This window comes from Artemia franciscana, chromosome 4 (assembly GCF_032884065.1).
Source record: "Artemia franciscana chromosome 4, ASM3288406v1, whole genome shotgun sequence".
Taxonomy (NCBI): Eukaryota; Metazoa; Arthropoda; class Branchiopoda; order Anostraca; family Artemiidae; genus Artemia; species Artemia franciscana.
Window position 1 is genome coordinate 4,707,423 of NC_088866.1, and position 17,955 is coordinate 4,725,377.

The window sequence follows — 17,955 nt, forward strand, 5'->3', positions numbered from 1 at the left end:
CTAATATTATGAGAACACAATCTTTACTTGGAATTAAAACGAAGTCAAAACATAGAAAAATGAGAATACTATTTCGATAAGACAGAGATAAAATGGCAAAAAAGTGTTTTAATCCTAATATCAATAAAGGACCGAAAATTTCGGTTTTGAGTCCGAGAGCGTTTTTACCTGATTATTTCTGCTCTGTCGTTTTATTGTGTTATTCCATGACGATATTTATTATGCTGGACATTATTCAGATTTTTCTCATTTGTTCTTAGTTCTTTTTCTCTTTTCCCTTATAAATAGAATCTTTTTTATTCAGTTTAGTTTTTATCCTTTTAACTTTTGATAAAGGTTTCGAGCTTTTATTATTATTGCAACTAAAACGCTTTTCTTTCCGTTATTTTTCCACTATCTCATTGAAATATTATACCCATTTTCCGTTTTTTCATTTAATTTTGATTGTAAATTGAAAGGCAGTCAGTACTAAGAAACTATTCAGTCTAACATCAACTTAACATAAAATAGATGACTTTATGACTTTTTTTTATTTTATATTTACGTTTATCTTATGTTTTATGCTTTTTAATCTTATGTTTCATGTTTTTTAATCTTATGTTTTATGTTTTACTTATTTGCATAATGTATACTTTTAATGGGAGCCAGCGTTTCCCCCCAGAAAATTCCCCAACACGTAAAATTGGGCAGCCCAACAGAAATTACAAAATAGGTACGTATTTTAAAATGTCAATCAGCTGTCCAAAGGGGTAACAAAAGGACCAGATATCATAGACAGTCCAAGGACAGGGACTGATCACATGGGTAACAAACGGACAAGGGGTAACCAAAGGGGTAACAAAAGGACTAGATATCATAGACATTTTAAGGACAGGGATTGATCACATGGAGTAACAGAAGGGCCAGATATCATAAATAGTCTAAGAACAGGTGCTGATCACAAGGACATCCAATCACTTTTGACTAATAAGAAAGGATAAGAACTCTCCGTTTTCAACCACGTGAGCATCCTTCGACGTTTCTACGACCACGAGAGGGCAGATGAGAATGAATAAGACACAGCCCCCCCCCCTCATGTATAGAATAATACTGTTATTTTGAGGTTTAATGTTACTATTCAATTTCATAATAACAGCGTAGACCACAAATATTTCAAAAAATCAAGATGGATTAAATATCAATTTCTAACTACACCTCTTGCTTCTTTCTTATAACTAATTATGTATTTTCCTGAAGGCTCAATGAGAGTTGGAATGTTTTGGCACTAAAATAAACATTTTGCGGTATGTGCCCCCCCTCAAATCAAAGTTTACACAACCAACCTTCCCATAAAAGTGTTACATCTTAATAATGGGCAACTTTCGTATCTTACAGCATTTGCCACAGAGGATTGGAAGGAAGGTTGTCAAATCTAGAGGCATGGTTTTTTTTTACCTTTAGACTATTTTGAACAAAAGGCCTATGTTAAAATTTCAATCAGACGTATTCTGGGTAATTTCCCAGGGGAAGGAGAATTTTCCGGGGGGAACACCTAGACTCACTTCTTATAGAGGGAAATGAGTCTTGAATTTATCTTTATGACTACGAAGCCATTTCTTGACGACCAAAATACAAATCTCACACATTCACATTTGGCAAAAAAGAAAATCCTTTTATTGCAAAGGGGGCACTGATGTGTCCACTTTTTTCTTTTTAACAAAACGCAATATCAAAAACTAAATTAATATTTTTTACAAGAAAAAAACATCTTCATATACAAGATGACGAATGACGTCATAACCGTAGGTAACAACCATAAATAATGTTATAGTAAGGTCATGTTCAAGCTCGGACTGCTTCCTGAAGTTTATATATCATGTACTTACTCTTTAAATTCTAAATGCCGGAGTATCAAATTGAACATTCCAAGTTCAATTATCCTTGTGAGGGTGTCGCCAAACAGGCTTATAACTGAGGAAGGTAATTTGTTGGGTTTAGGGCAGTTTAACATTTCATTTTAAACTTATAACTTATCTAAAATTTTATCGTGTACAGTGGTTATATTACCCTATTAAAAAAAAAAAGCCACAAGCCCTTGTATGAAAACAAAGGCTGATACAGATGAAAATCTGGGGGGAGGCAATGTGACAAGGGTTCCAATAATTGAACAAGATGACAAGTTTAAAAAATCCAACAGAAAAGAGGAACAAGAGCTAAGAGCTCATATGGCACTTGTGACGAGGCAAAAAGAGCTACGAGCCAAGAGCTCATATGGTATGAGCTCTAGCAAAATTCTAAGAACCAATAGATTGATTTAAAAGGAAAGTCAGAGGCTTAATGCCGGTCAGGATTTAAAATAAGAGCTCTGAGTCACGATGTCCTTCTAAATATCAAAATTCATTAAGATCTGATCACCCACTCGTAAGTAATAAATACCTAATTTTTCTTCTCCCTTTTGTCCCCCATATGGTCGAATCTGGGAAAACGACTTTATCAAGTCAATTTGCGCAGCTCCCTGACACGCCTATTCATTTGCTGATTCTATCCACCAAGCTTCATCCCGATTCCTCCACTCATAGTGTTTTCCAAGACTCCCCCCAATGTCAAAAGATCTGGTCGGGATTCGAAATAAAAGCTCTGAGCCATGAATTCCTTCTAAATATCAAATTTCATTAAGATCCGATCACCTATTCGTAAAATACAAATACCCCAATTTTCAAGTTTTCCAAGAATTCCGGTTTCCCCCTCCAACTCCCCCCAATGTCACAGGATCTGGTCGAAATTTAAAATTAGAGCTTTAAAGCACAAGATCCTTCTAAATATCAAATTTCACTAAGATCTGGTAACCCTTTCGTAAGTTACAAATACCTCAATTTTCAAAATTACCCCCCCCCCAACTCCACCAAAGAGAGTAGATCCGGTCCGGTTATGTCAGTCACGTATCTTAGATAGGTTTGTATTCTTCCCATCCAGTTTCATCCTGATCTCTCCGCTTTAAATATTTTCTAAGATTTCTGGTCCCCCCAACTGCCCCCCCAAATGACGCTGGATGCGGTTGAGATTTAAAATAGGAGATCTGAGTTACGAAGTCCTTCTAAATATGAAGTTTCATGAAGATCCGATCACTCCTTCGTAAGTTAAAAATACGTCATTTTTTCTAATTTTTCAAAATTAACCTCCCCCCAATAGAGCGGATCCGTTCCAATTATGTAAATCACGTATTTAAGACTTCTGCTTATTTTTCTCACCAATTTTCATCCCGGTCCCTCCAATCTAAGCGTTTTCCATGATTTTAGGTTCCCCCACCCCAAACTCCCCCCAATGTTACCAGATCCGTTCGGGATTTAAAATAAGAGCTTTGAGACACGATATCCTTCTAAATATTAAATTTCATTGAGATCCGATCACCCATTCGTAAGTTAAAAGTACCTCATTTTTCCTAATTTTTCAGAATTAACCACCCCCCCACCCCAACTACCCCAAAGAGAGCGGACCCTTCCGATTATGTCAATTATGTATCTAGGACTTGTGCTTATTTTTCCCACCAAGTTTCATCCAGATCCCTCCACTCTAAGTGTTTTCCAAGATTTTAGGTCCCCCCCCAAATGTCACCAGGTCCGGTCGGGATTTAAAGTAAGAGCTCTGAGACACGACATCCTTCTAAATATCAATTTTCATTGAGATCCGATCACCCGTTCGTAAGTTAAAAATGCCTAATTTTTTCTAATTTTTCAGAATTAACACCACCACCACCCCCCCAAAGAGAGCGGATCCATTCCGGTTATGTCAATCATGCATCTAGGACTTGTGCTTATTTTTCCCGCCAAGTTTCATCCCGATTCCTCCACTCTAAGCGTTTTCCAAGATTTTAGGTTTCCCCCTCCTGACTCCCCCCAATGTCACCAGATCCGGTCGGGATTTAAAATAACAGCTCTGAGACACAATATCCTTCCAAATATCAAATTTCATTAAGATCTGATCAACCGTTCGTAAGTTAAAAATACTTCATTTTTTCTATTTTTTCCGAATTAACAGGCCCCCCACTCCCCCAGATGGTCAAATCGGGAAAACGACTATTTCTCATTTAATCTGGTCCGGTCCCTGATACGCCTGCCTAAAGTAGCAAAACCGGGACCGACAGAATTTGCGATTGCTATATGTCACTTGGTTAATACCAAGTGCCATAAAAACAAATGAGGTTGCCAGAAAAATCTTAAGGAGTGGGGAGAACGAACTGTGTCTCAACCCGTTCCTACCTTGTTCCCAGTTTGCTGCTTTACTTTCCTTATAAAATGACAGTTGGATATAGTGGTTAATGAATGATTAATTTATTCTCTCGGTTTACTTTTGGCATCCTTTAGCCACTTCTAAGTATATTTTTGTTTTTAAACTTTGTTGTATTTTTTTGTCCTGTTCTTGTTTTTTAACCTCGAAATTTGTATTCGACCCTTTGGAGCTTCTGATAGTGATTTTTTGAAGTAAATTACTATCACTTTTAATACTGCAGAATCGGCAATATGGAGATGAAGAAGTGAGATATATTGAATCAGAAATTTGGGTAAGAGAAAGCTTGCAAGTTTACACCATTAGTATCTGGACATATTATCTGATAATGTTTTGTGGTATAGATATTGGAAAGAAATGGGATCTATATTTTATCATGTGTCACATGGGCCTCTGATAATCGTCGCCAAGACACACGTCTCAGTGATAAGGATCTTCCACTTGGCTGATCAATCAGTGCTGTCAATTGGGGAGACGGAGAAGGGATTGATCCCTCTAGATTTTTAAGACCCTCCTCCTATATTCAAACAATTGTTTTTTAGGGATATTTCCAATATAAAATTCATCTTTTGATATTTTTATCCAAAAACTGAAAAAACAACTATAAAATTAAAGAGCAAAGTAATGAAAATTAAGACAAAACACAAATTACTGCTTCATGCAACATACTTTTGAAAAATAATTTCAAACAAACTGGCTCATGACATTTCCCTAAATTTGTAGAACTCTGAAAAACTAGAGCTTTAATAAAAACTAGACTAAGTTTAAAACATGGCTGGAACACGGCTATTGAAAGATTTACAATTTTTTCTGTGGGGCACTTGAGGCGTTCCTGCTTCTACCCCTAATTTGGTGCATTGGTTTTGTGTTTTTCGTGAAGTGCTTGTATTTAAGAATTCTATAAATGCAGAAGAATAATAATAGCCAGTTTTTTCAAAAAATATGTTGCAAAAACTGCAAAACAGAAGTTTCAATTTGTTTTAAGTTTAAACTTCACTCTTTTCTGTCATCAGAAAAAAATTGTTTTATTAAAATTAATCTTTTGTTAGATTCATCTTAAACACAGGAGAGCTGCAAAGCTTCAATCTTTCTAATGTAAAAAAAAAAAAAAAAAAAAAAAAAAAAAAAAAAAAAAAATGCCTGAAGTCTAAACTAAGATTGGCTAATCACAAATTTTATGCTTGAAAATTGAACATTGCTCAACCCACAAGGACTCTAAGGATTCCATTAAATAACGTTAATACTGCTCAAATTTAATTGCAATTAATTGGCTAAACTTAACTAAATTAATTGGATACTTGCCAGTTAATCGTGAAACCAACAAATGAAGAAAAAAAAACATACCTAAACCTAGCTTCTAGTGATGGGTCAGAGAAATAGATTCCATGGTCAATATCCTTCTTAAAGTTGGAAATATTAGAGACAAGGTTTGAATACTGCTCTACTGCTTTTGTAAAAATGGCCTGAAATTGAAGTGAACATAAAAAATAAGGCAAAATCATAATAGCCAAGAACTTCAAAGTACATATTGTTATCAATCATCTTTTTTATATTTACTTTTTTATCTGAATGGTGAAGAATACAAAATTAAACTTAACAATCCGTACTGGCAGTGCTAACGCATTGGCAGTGTTTCATGGCTCTTCATCCAGGAAGTACAATGGGGGATTACTGCAAACATCCTGTGCTTTTGCACAACCTTCCTGTTTATCCTTCCCAGATTTCTGCAGGTACCCACTTAGAGCCAGGTAGAATATGGCTGAGTTTACAGACTTTCATCACTGATCCCCAATTCAAACCAAACAACAAGCTACACCAGATAAACCTGGAGTCTCAAATATTCATTTAGTTTGAGCACGTGCAAACAAGCAAATAAAATTTATAACCAAATAGAAACAATGCTTTTATATATATATATATATATATATATATATATATATATATATATATATATATATATATATATAAACTAACTGGATAGAAGTTACTCTTTTGTTTAAAATAGTTGGTGGCTTTAGGACGATGACAGTTATGTCGAAACTGGTGTTTTCAAAACTGGTTTTCAACATCCCCCAAAATTTTATCTTTCATCAAAGGATTGGGGCTTTATGCTACCTCAAATAAGTGTGGTGTTACCAACACCCTAAAAACTGGTGTTATCAATGCTTCACTGGAAACAAATTATAAATATAACCATTTTCTTTGTGAAACAAACAAAGAAAAAAAAGAAAAAGACTGCTCAAACTTTCAAAAAAAAAAAAATTGCTTTTGGATACATATATATTAGTAGCAAGTAATGCACTTTGACTAGCCTTATTTTACAAGTAGCATTTGATGTTATCAAAGTTGGCATTCAAGACATTTGAACTAACTAATCACAGATATAGAGCTGGAAGTTCAGAGGAGCTTAAACCAAAAGTACACACTAGAAAGCAACATATATTTTTCATAAACAGAAAACACATCAAATAAAGAAGCCATGAATTTGCATTTTGCGTCAATTGGACAATCGGTAGCCAACAAGCTCCAACATAACCTGCCCTATGGTCAATGTGATTATCGTAAATACCTTGTAAAGCCTTCTGTAAAATCTATGTTTTTAAAACCGGTAACAGAGAAAGAGCTTGCCAATATTGGTAAACTTTAAAAAAATGGGAATTCCCCAGGCATTGATGAATTGTCTACAAATATTGTGAAAGTTATTTTACCGAGTATTAATAAAGTAATGTGTCATTTGATAAATCTGTCACTTAGATCAGGAACTGTTCCGGATTCATTTAAGAAAGCAAAGGTGATATCACTGTATAAAAGCTCTGACTGGAGTAAATGCACAAATTACAGACCAATATCTATTCTTTCAGGTTTTTCTAAATTAATGGAGCAATGTTTTTATAATCAAGTGTATAATTTCCTTATTTCGAATGATTATTTTTCAAAAAATCAGTATGGGTTTAGAAAGGGACATAGTACACAGGACGCTATCCTGACAATGGTCCAATTTATTCACAAATGTCTTGATAAAAAAATGATTCTGGCAAGTATTTTTTTGGATCTTGAGAAGGCATTTGACACAATTTGTCACGAAATATTGTTATTTAAATTAAGCCATGGCGGGATACGAGGACCAGCGCACGATTTTATCGCATCTTACCTAACAGGTCGATCCCAAGTAACAACTATCAATAAAACAGTTTCGGATCCATGCTTATTGTTCAATATTGGTGTTCCTCAGGGTTCAATTCTGGGACCACTGCTCTTCCTAATATACATAAATGACCTTCCATCAGCAACAGAAACTAACAGCCTGAATGTCCTTTTTGCCGATGATACCAGATCAACACTTGCAGGGAAGATGATGTCAAAGAGAAGCTGCAAATTGTGTTTTCCCAGCTGATTGTATGGCTAAACGCTAATCTTTTGTCATTGAATGCCGCCAAAACAAAATTCATCATTTATAGTAGACTTGGACACAAAGCAAAAGGAACTTCAACTATAATTGATCAGGCTACAAATATTTGAATTCAAAGGGTAACTTCACTTTGGTATCTTGGTATGACTATTGATGAAAATATATCTTATAAACAATATTGTAATAGATCACGCGTTAAAATCGCCCAAGGAGTTGGTGTAATGAGGAGGCTTCAGCATTTTTTCCCCTATGAAGTTCTACAACTCATTTATTTTGCCTTGGTGCATTCCCATCTTATGTATTGTCCCCTAATTTATTTAGCAACTTTCAAATATCATATAAAACTGATACAGACTATTCAAAACTGGGCTCTTCGAACTTTACAAAGATATTTACCATTGCCTTCTTCCTATCCAAATAAATCTAAAACTGAAACTATATATTTATTAACTAATATTTTGCCTGTTTCAGAATTATTCACTCTTCATTCTTTTTTGTTCAAGGTAAAATATAACCGCTCAGAACTGCCTTTGTACTTTCGTATGAGAATTTTTTTCCCTGAGCAACCTGACCATGTTTATGAAACCCGTAATAAATGGAGAATGCCGCACCTGAAATTAACCACAGAGAGATCATGGTTCTCGCCATATTTCTTGATCATGGGCTCATGGCATCTTTATCTACCATATATTGACTACAGTAAATCTCTCCCACATATTAAAAAGCTACTTCATTCTATCCTTATAAATAAATTCAAGAATCAGTAATAAAAAAAAAATCTTAAAGTGAATAGTTGTTGGTTTTATATTGATAAGGTGGGCTCATTTTTTTTTTTTTTCAAATAAGTTGCCGGTCATCAGTCACCCTTGCTTGCACACTGTTTTTGTTTTGTTTTTTGGATTGATATTTGCCAAGTGTCAGTTGTTTTGTGGGTGGGTTCCCGTCTAGTGGTGAGTTGTGGATTTATTTATATTTATTTTATGCATTTGTTTCTTTTTTCTGTCAAATAGTTGTGCTATATTGTTATACCGGGTCTTTGTCAATCGACCTTGTGTCTCCGGCTTGACCCTTTTTTTATATTGTGTGTGTTGTACAAAAGTTTAAATAAAATCTTGAATCTTGAAAAAAAAACCCAAAAAGGGTCAAGGCAGCCCTTTACAGAGGCTGTTGTCCATAAATCTGGATCTTACACCCTGCCACAGTTGTCCTCCTATAGAGGATCCTCCCACGATGGTGTTCTGCATCACCATGCAATTTAACCCATTACTGGGAGAAGGTTTGTAACTCATCTGACGTGTGAACATGGCAGTGGGCCCTGTTGAGTGTACATATGAGGGGCCTTCTTCCTCCTCCACCTGTAATTATGACTCCCAGCAGAGGGTTCCCAGGGGCTACTCTACCAATCTGTAGGGCATTCCCCTATCTGTTGTCCTCTACCAAAACCTAGCATGATTATCTAATAATTAACTAACTAATGCAACTAATAAATAGTTGCAGTAAATTGCAACTTTAATTTAGACTATAATAATTTATTTGTTACCCGCTTGTTTTGACAAATTAAGCGGAGTAAAAACATTAAGGAAAGAAAAACGAAATAACACAAACAATACAATTAATACAGTCTAATCAAAGGGTGGTAAGGGCCCAAGCGTTGACAGGCCTCAGCACCTAATCTAGCATAGAGTTTTTTATAAACGAAAATAATATCAGTGGCACAAAACTTTCTGATAATCTTCTGATTTCTATAAGAACGCGGCAGATACAATAAATATTTACAATAACGAAAATACATAACTCTTATGCCCTGCAAATCTTGATTATTAAACAACGGGCGCAAACCGGAAAGAAACAATATAGAATGATCGCAATATGTAGAATAAAGTCTGGATAAAGCCTTTCGTGAAAATCTGCCTTGGTTCGGGACAATTTTCGCGTACCCTTTTTTAAGTTTACTTTTAATATCATTTAGCCCACAGGATTGAAAAGCCGATAAAGATGAACAAATACTAATACCAAGCCACCGAATCGAAGGAACGAGCTTAACTGAAAAATAACCACAATCAAGATCACTACTTTGATGCTTAGCATTAAAAACTAAATATTCACATTTTTCAGTATTAAGTTTGAGGCCAATTTCCTCAAAAGACTTAGAAACAAGCTGGGTCAACTTAATTAGGCTAGATTTAGTGCGGCTGATCAAAAGTAAATCATCTGCATATGCAATGTACGAAAGATTAGTTAGGCCTAAAAAACATGATGGATTAATACGTGGCAAAACAGAATAAAGACAAGCATTAAAAAGATAAGGGGATAAGACTCCTCCTTGCCTAAGACCAGAATGGATGGGGATATTACCAACGTAGGTGTCACCTGACTTGAGTCGAACATATGAATTAGCATACCAAAAACGAAGAGTTGATATAATAGACACATTTGCACCAAGTTGGATTAAAGAATACCAAAGTTGGCTATGACAAATTGAATCAAAAGCTTTTGAAACATTGAGTGCACAAAAATGAACCTCAAAACCATTTTTATGCGCTTCAAGTAATAGCGAAACTATAGCACGATGAGCATGTTGGCATCCTATATACGGCTTAAAGCCAAACTGATTAGACATATAATCTACATTAGACAGGAGATCAGGGAGCAAAACATATTCAAATACTTTACTTAAAGTACAAGCAACCGTAATAGGCCTATACAAAGCACAACTAGTTGGGTCCTTACCGCGTTTCAAAATTGACGTAATGTTACCAACTAAAAAAGAATCAGGGACTAAAGAAGAGCATAAACACATCTGAAAAAGTAACTGCAAGTGATAAACTAATTCCTCCGAATCGGTGTTGAGGTGAAAAGCACTGATCCCGTCTATATCATAAGATTTCGATTTAAGTCTCTCTACACTTCTTTTGACACGGTCAACACTAACGGGAGGTACATGACCTTGAATGATTTTGTTAGGCAACAGATTAGAACAGAGCTTGGCAAAACGAAAATGAACCGCATATATCACTGTATTGAAAATGTTACTATAATGATTGATCCATGATACATTAGGGATTCGGTCAGCCGTAGGCGATCTATCAAACTTCGCGACATTGATCACTTTTTTCCACTGGCTAGGAGACTTAGGAAATTCAGCACCATTGTACCTAATTTTTCGAAGATAGCGTTTAAAATCAAGCTTTGTTCTTTGTTTAATATCGAAAACATTACCCCTTAAGGGGCGGCCGCAAGCTATCCAAATTTTTAGCCACAACTTAGCCCAATTTTTTATTGTTTTGAGCTCTGGGTCATTCTTCCAAATTGAACTTCTTGTTTTTGCTCTAAAGCGACATAGGGGAACAGCTACTTCTTCAGACCTCTTTAAGCATGATACAATGTGGCTATAATAAATATTAAGCTGAATTCTGGCTTGTGGGGAACCAACGCTTGTACACAACAGATTAAAAGGGACTTTAATCATTGATAGAAGGCTAACAAGCGTAGAAAAATAAAGAGGCCAGTCAGCTTTGTTCCATTCTCTATTAGAAATCCATTTTCTAGAATTGGGACAAAGGTTCTTCTCCGCAGTAGCATTAAGGGTAACAGTGAGGGATAGGGGGAGATGGTCATAATCACGCTCATCCTGATCAACATGGACTTCGCCACAGATGAGACCAGAAGAAACGATACAATGGTCAATGTCTGAAAGTGAGCCACTATTATGGATATAGGAATGGGAGGCATCTTTCTTCAAAATTTTGTAACTATTCGGTAAGGAATCTAACAGAAGCTCAGTTCGCACTGATGAAGAGTTAATGTTACAGTTCAGATCACCGATTAATAACCAATCCAGTCCACTACTCTCAATGCCATTCAAAAGACTTTTTATTAATGCGCAAAATTTTATAAATTTAGTTAAACTTTGGAGGGATTTCTGGTCGCAGGGGAGATAAACATTAATGAGGACAAGGTTGGCAAGACGAATAGCAATATAACAATCACTCTCGTGATAGCATAAAGGGGGTGGTGAAAACAGCGTCTTTTTTATTAAACATGCTAGGCCACCTGATGGTCTGCCAGAGGTTTTGCATGCACTTTTAGAAAAAACTGAGTGTTTGTTACTTCTCTGTAGGGAGTTTAAGCTCACTAAAGGTAGGAGATGCTCCTGGAGGAATAAAACATCAAAATTTTCTAATTTCTGATCTAAAGAAACGTCTTTATCCTTAGTACCATTAATATTGAACGAACATATAGTGAAATTAGTCTTAGCACTCATTTTCTAGTATAGGACGATCGTTTCAACAGAAGTTCACGAAGAATTCGGCATTTCATTGAAAATGACACATGATTGCCTTGACAGTTCGCACATTTTGGTGTAGCCTGGCACGGAGAATCAGGCGAGAATTCATGTTGCCCTGCGCAACGGGAGCAGCAAAGGAAAGGACAAAAATAACATATACAAGCTCTGTTGTCCTCTGCTAAAACCTAGCATGCAAACTAATAATTAACAAACTATTGCAACTAATTAATATTTGTAATAAAGTACAACTTTCCTTTTAATTTATACCCTAAAATAAAGAAAACACAAAAAAGCTCTATTGTCCTCTACCAAAACTAATAAATAAACTAATAAACAGCCCATTTGGCCTGATTGCAACATCTCACAAGCCAACACCCTATAGAAAACACCTTTGAGAATTTAAATTAAGAAGAAAACTTATTAGAAACTCTGCTAGTACTGCACTCATTTATTTTGCCTTGGTACATTCCCATCTTACCTATTGTCCCCTAATTTATTTAGCAACATTCAAATATCATATAAAACCAATACAGACTCTTCAAAACTGGGCTCTTCGAATTTTTTAAGAAGAAAACTTATTAGAAACTCTGCTAGTACTGCAAAAGTAGACCTAAGTAGCCAATTTAGCCTATTTGAAACATCTCACAAGCCAACACCATATAGAAAACACCTTTGAGAATTTAAATGAAGAAGAAAACTGATTAGAAACTCTGCTAGTAATGGAAAAGTAGACCTAAGTAGCCAATTTAGCCTGTTTGAAACATCTCACAAGCCAAAACCCTATAGAAAACATCTTTGAGAATTTAAATGAAGAAGAAAACTGATTAGAAACTCTGCTAGTAATGGAAAAGTAGACCTAAGTAGCCAATTTAGCCTGTTTGAAACATCTCACAAGCCAACACCCTATAGAAAACACATTTGAGAATTTAAATTAAGAAGAAAACTTATTGGAAACTCTGCTAGTACTGCAGAAGTAGACCTAAGTGGCTAATTTGAATGCTTAAACAATAAGAGAGACATTTTTTAATAGTTAAGTATATGTTCACTTTTATTTATTTATTTTTGTTTGTGTGTTTGACAATTCATCCCTATTTCCCCTCTAAAGGCCTTATATAGCCCTAGGCTATTGCAAAAAAACTATCAGAAAAAAAAAAATATCAGATACTGGCTTTACAATTTGAAGACACTCTCACCCAATCATATATCCTTGTTTTTTACCCTATTCCTACCTGTTCTGAATCAGTTTATATCAATTAATTCTTTTTAACATAGCCTAAAAAGATCCAAAAGCCCATGAAAATGACATCAGTTTTTCTGTGACATCATTTTCAAAGGTTTTCAGTCTCTTTTAAAAATTTCAGCAAATTTATTTTAAAAATCACATTAAACTAAGCATGTCCCAAGAAGGTAGTTTGAAGTACCTACCTCTACTCCATCTTGCTCTAGAGGGCCCTGATCTTTAAAAATCTGTGTGTTATAAAAGTGAAACCTTGTAAAATAGATCTTCTGCTTAAATTGAGTATAGCAAAATTGTTTTCAGTTTCACAACTTTGCTCAATCCCAATTTATAAGTTTCTAAAGATATACAAATACATTTCCTAAATTCCAAAAAAAAAACATCATTGATATGGCTTAAAATTCTACTCAAACAACAGGATTGGCATATTCAGAAGTAAAGCCAAAGAAAAAGAAACTGACAACTGAAAATTAAGTTTAAATATTGTTTTGTCAAAATTTCAACAGATATATACCTGCTGGGAGGGTGTAAAGAGGGAGGCTTTAAATAGATTAGGTTGGAGGAGGAGCGTGCGTAGCTGTGTTGGCCTCAGGCGGCTTGGTGCTGCAGTGAGTTATTAGTAGTAGTAGTAGTAGTAGTATATATACATGTATATATATATAAATCTTAAAATTAGCCAACCAGCTTAATAACCCTAGGAGCCCAGCTGGAAATAAGGAAACATGTTAAGAAAAAAATACTTGCTCCACAATAGCCAAAATAATCCTAGTTAATACATTTCTAGTTATTACATAGTTAATACATAGAGGGATTGATCTATTGTTAACCAACTATGCGGACAATGTACTTAATCTGAGCTGGCTCCTTTGCAGTTTAGAAGAGAATTTTATTTAGTTTCAAGTAGAATATGGAAAAATAGGCCTTCAGTATAATGACAAGAAAGCAGATGTGATATTGTTTAATGCTATGCAAGGGTCTGCTGTTGATGTTTAGCTGGGTGGTACTACTGTTTGGCTTGCTGAACACAGTTTATTTGGGGATCCCTGTTGGTTGGTCTATGCTTGAAACACATCATCTTTTGCAGAAATGGATCTCTGTAGTGTATAGCCATGTTGTAGTTTATAAGTGTCAGTTTGATTGGTGGATTTTGGCCCATCTGTACAATGCAATGGCACTACCCCATTATCTGTATTTAAGTCCCTTTTGGAAGACATTCCAAAAGGAAGATAAGAAAGAATTGCAGTCTACATATTGTAAATATGCAAAGTACCTCTTACAGCTTCCACCATGGATAAGTAACTGTATGACAAGTTAGCATGGGATTATCAACCCCAATAAAGCAGTCATAGCCTAGATCACTAGATATAACTCTAATATTGTTACTTGTCCTTGGGTAATCATCTTGCAGCAATAGGTTTTGTTTTTGTAGTTAGATATCTATTTGTTCTTTATTTATCTTGTGTTTGTATATTCCTTTGTAGTGTGTTTTTGTTTTGCTTTTTTATCTTATACTCTATCTGTTTCTTTTGATGGGAAATAAATATATACATAGGAAAGAACCTTTATCTTCATTTCTTTCCTTGTTTGCCCAGGATATCTTTAGCCTGTAGACCCATTGCCAAAAGTTTCATTTTCCTAACCTAACCCCTTTCCCAGATAGCAAGAAGTCACTAAACTACAATTTTACCCAAAATACCTTCCCAGGACATACTTTGGCCTGTATAACCATCCCTAAAAGTTCTATTTTCCTAAACTAACCCCCTTCCCAGATAGCAAGAAGTCACTATACTAGAATTCTACCCTTATTTGCATCACAAATAAACTTTACTCCCATATCAGCTATATGGCCTAGCAGACATTCTCCCTGAAAGTTTCATATTCCTAACCTAACCCCTTTCCAAGATAGTCAGAAGTAGCTAAAGTAGAATTTTACTATATAAAATTTGACTTTATTTTCAAATTTACTATATTAGTGAGACTACCTTAGGTATCATTTGTCTGCAGATAGGGCATTCCTGTGTCCTACATAAGACTCTCATTCTAGTTGAGCATTCGTAGCAAACTGGATGGTCACATTGACCGACTGAGAAGATGTCAACATTCTTAAAGCAAACAACACACGTGTTTTCTGATTCGCTCTGTCGCGACAAGGCCATGGATCTTATTTTGAAAATTATTTAAAATATTATCTTAATTATAGTTGCTGTTGCGGTAATAAATATCACATTTAGACACTGTTGCCGAAAAAATGTCGATCAACACATGTTTTCAGAGTTTCAAAAAACAGAAACTAAACTTTTGTTTGAGACATGTTATTATCGACGTTACTTTTTAATTAACATATACCGTTTTATGTCAGGAAACACACCAATAAAGAATATTTCGATGAAGTGATTGATAGTTTGTGGATATTCGGTAGTTCTAAGCAAGAATTCCTGAGCTTCTTGATATTTAAATTTTCATTTGTCGGGCAAGATATGCCACAAATAAAAAGCCATTCAGTTATACGAGTCTCAAGCGTGACATTGATGAATTATAACTTCCAAGCCTCTCAGTTCTTTTTAAAACATTGCTGCACGTATGTATTCTAAATTTCTTGGCATGATTTTTTTCAAGTACTCAATTGCTTCAAGTACTTGACGCACTACCCTCATCTTTGGTAGTTGTATAAATCATCTTTAAGCTGAGAGGCAACAAGTCAGACTCTATAAAGTTCACTGACAAAAAAAAGAAGAAAGCCGGTTTCAATTCCTTGCATCATAGCTAATAAGTCTTTGCTATCATTGCTCAAGAGCTAAATACTAATTCGCTAAAAATGATGCACCAGCCGAAAAACAATTATTTACCTTATATAAAACAACGCGAAAGGCTTTTTTTTACCAATATAGAGCCGCCATATTATTGATTATTGTGAGTCATGCAAAAACTGGTCCAGCATGACATTGAGTCCAACAAAAAAAATTTTAAGCAGCCAATTGACCCATACAAAAAAAAGATTAGATTTTAAGCTGAACTCTGCTGAGAAAGAACAATTTTAGTTTGACATCAAATTTCGTGTTGAAAACAGTTTTGGCCATTTATAAGATTGGTTATTTAGCATACATGAATCCCTAACCAAAAGATTACGTTTGATTCAGAGATTTAAAAGATATAACACTCACAAATATAGAGAGATAAGAAGTGTCTAGATAAATAATTACCGCAATCCAAACGTTTGACTCGATTTGACAGAATGCCAGTTCTAGCCTTTCTTGCGTCCATGGCAAAATCCTGATTAGCCCCCTCCCCCTTGTCTCCCGAAAATTGTCAGGCCAAATTAAAAAGACAACATCATTAATAATAAGATTTTCATTTATTATCAGAATTTTCCATATATCTGAATCTGACTTTTCCAACTTTAGGCTCTGAAAAGTTATTAATAGTCTCGTCCCAGTTGATTCCTTCTAATTTTTTAATTCAGTTTACTTACTTCTTGCTTAAAATTCGATTAAAAATTGCCTAAGTTTGGTCTAATTGCTTTTATTTTTAATTAAAGATGATGAAGACACAAGGAAAATGACAATTTCGGATTCAATTTGCTTATTCTCACTGTCAACTGCGCCCACTACTTTATTTTAATAAAAAACAAAATTTCCAAAATTATAAAATGATTGTATTGTATCAGATTAACGACACTTCTTCACTACTAAGGTCCCTGCGTCGGCCCTGCAGTGCATTGCTGCAGCATGATTCGATAACTTCGAAGACCACACTGCCTTTCCATGACGAAAGTAAAACAGTTCAAAATAGGGATGATACCTTTTTTGATACCAAAAATCTGTTATTGTTTTTCTATAAGATTTATTATTGTAATCTTGTTTTTCGAACAAGTAAATGGTTTACCCATGGGGGCCCCTTTAAGTCCTTTATTAGCAAATTGTTTTGTAGAAAATATTGAAACAATAGCGTTAGATTCATATTTTTTAAAACATAAATTTTGGGGGAGATATATGGATGACATAATTTCAGTATGGAATTATGGGGTGGAGGAATTAATAAGTTTTTTAGAACATCTTAATTTTTGGGGAGGGGATTGAAAATTTACAATATAATTAGAAGAGGATAATAAACTTCCTTTTCTGGATGTCCTTCTTTTAAAAAATGAAAATAGTCTGGATTTTAAGATTTACAGAAAACCTACTAACAATAACAGATTTTTGTCGTTTTTCTCCGGTCATGCTCGCCAAGTATAAATTGGTTTAATCATATCTTTAACTGACCGCATTTTTCGAATTTGTTCTCCAAAATTCATTGAGGAGGAATTATCGTTGTTAAAAGAGATTTTAATAAGTAACCATTATCCGGGTTGGCTAATTGACCAGACTTAATCGAAAAGAAGGAACAAATTTCTAGAATGTTCTGACGATATTCCGGAAACAACAGAAAAGAAAGATATTTTTTGTTCTCTATCATATGTTCCAGGTTTGAGTGAAAAACTTAAAAGAATTTTACAAAATAATGGTTTAAAGGTAGTTTTAAGAGGTAGTAATACTTTGGCTAGTTTTTTAAATTCTGGAAAGGATCGGACTTCCGTAGAGCAACAAAGTGGGGTTTATAAAATCCCATGTACTTGTGGAAGCTCTTATGTGGGACGCACTAACCAGAATTTAAAAACGAGATTGCTACAACATCATAATTCTATTTCATCGTCTTTAAAGCAAAATACCAAACCTGAAGATTTCACGTCAGCCCTCTCGGAGCATATCTTTAATTTTCCAA

The 17,955-nt window shown here is 34.9% G+C and overlaps 1 protein-coding gene across 1 annotated transcript in view; it reads right to left on the bottom strand.

Moving 5' to 3' along the window:
* LOC136025885 (E3 ubiquitin-protein ligase ZNF598-like) overlaps positions 1-15,426 on the bottom strand; it is a 111,195-nt gene extending 95,769 nt beyond the window's left edge. Inside the window, exons 1-2 of the mRNA XM_065701932.1 lie at positions 15,180-15,426; positions 5,608-5,726 (exon numbers count right to left, since the gene is read on the bottom strand). Of these exons, the coding sequence (XP_065558004.1) occupies positions 5,608-5,726; positions 15,180-15,353 (293 nt within the window). The 5' untranslated portion in view covers positions 15,354-15,426. The remainder of the gene's footprint in view (positions 1-5,607; positions 5,727-15,179) is intronic.
* Between the last annotated feature and the right edge of the window lie 2,529 nt (positions 15,427-17,955).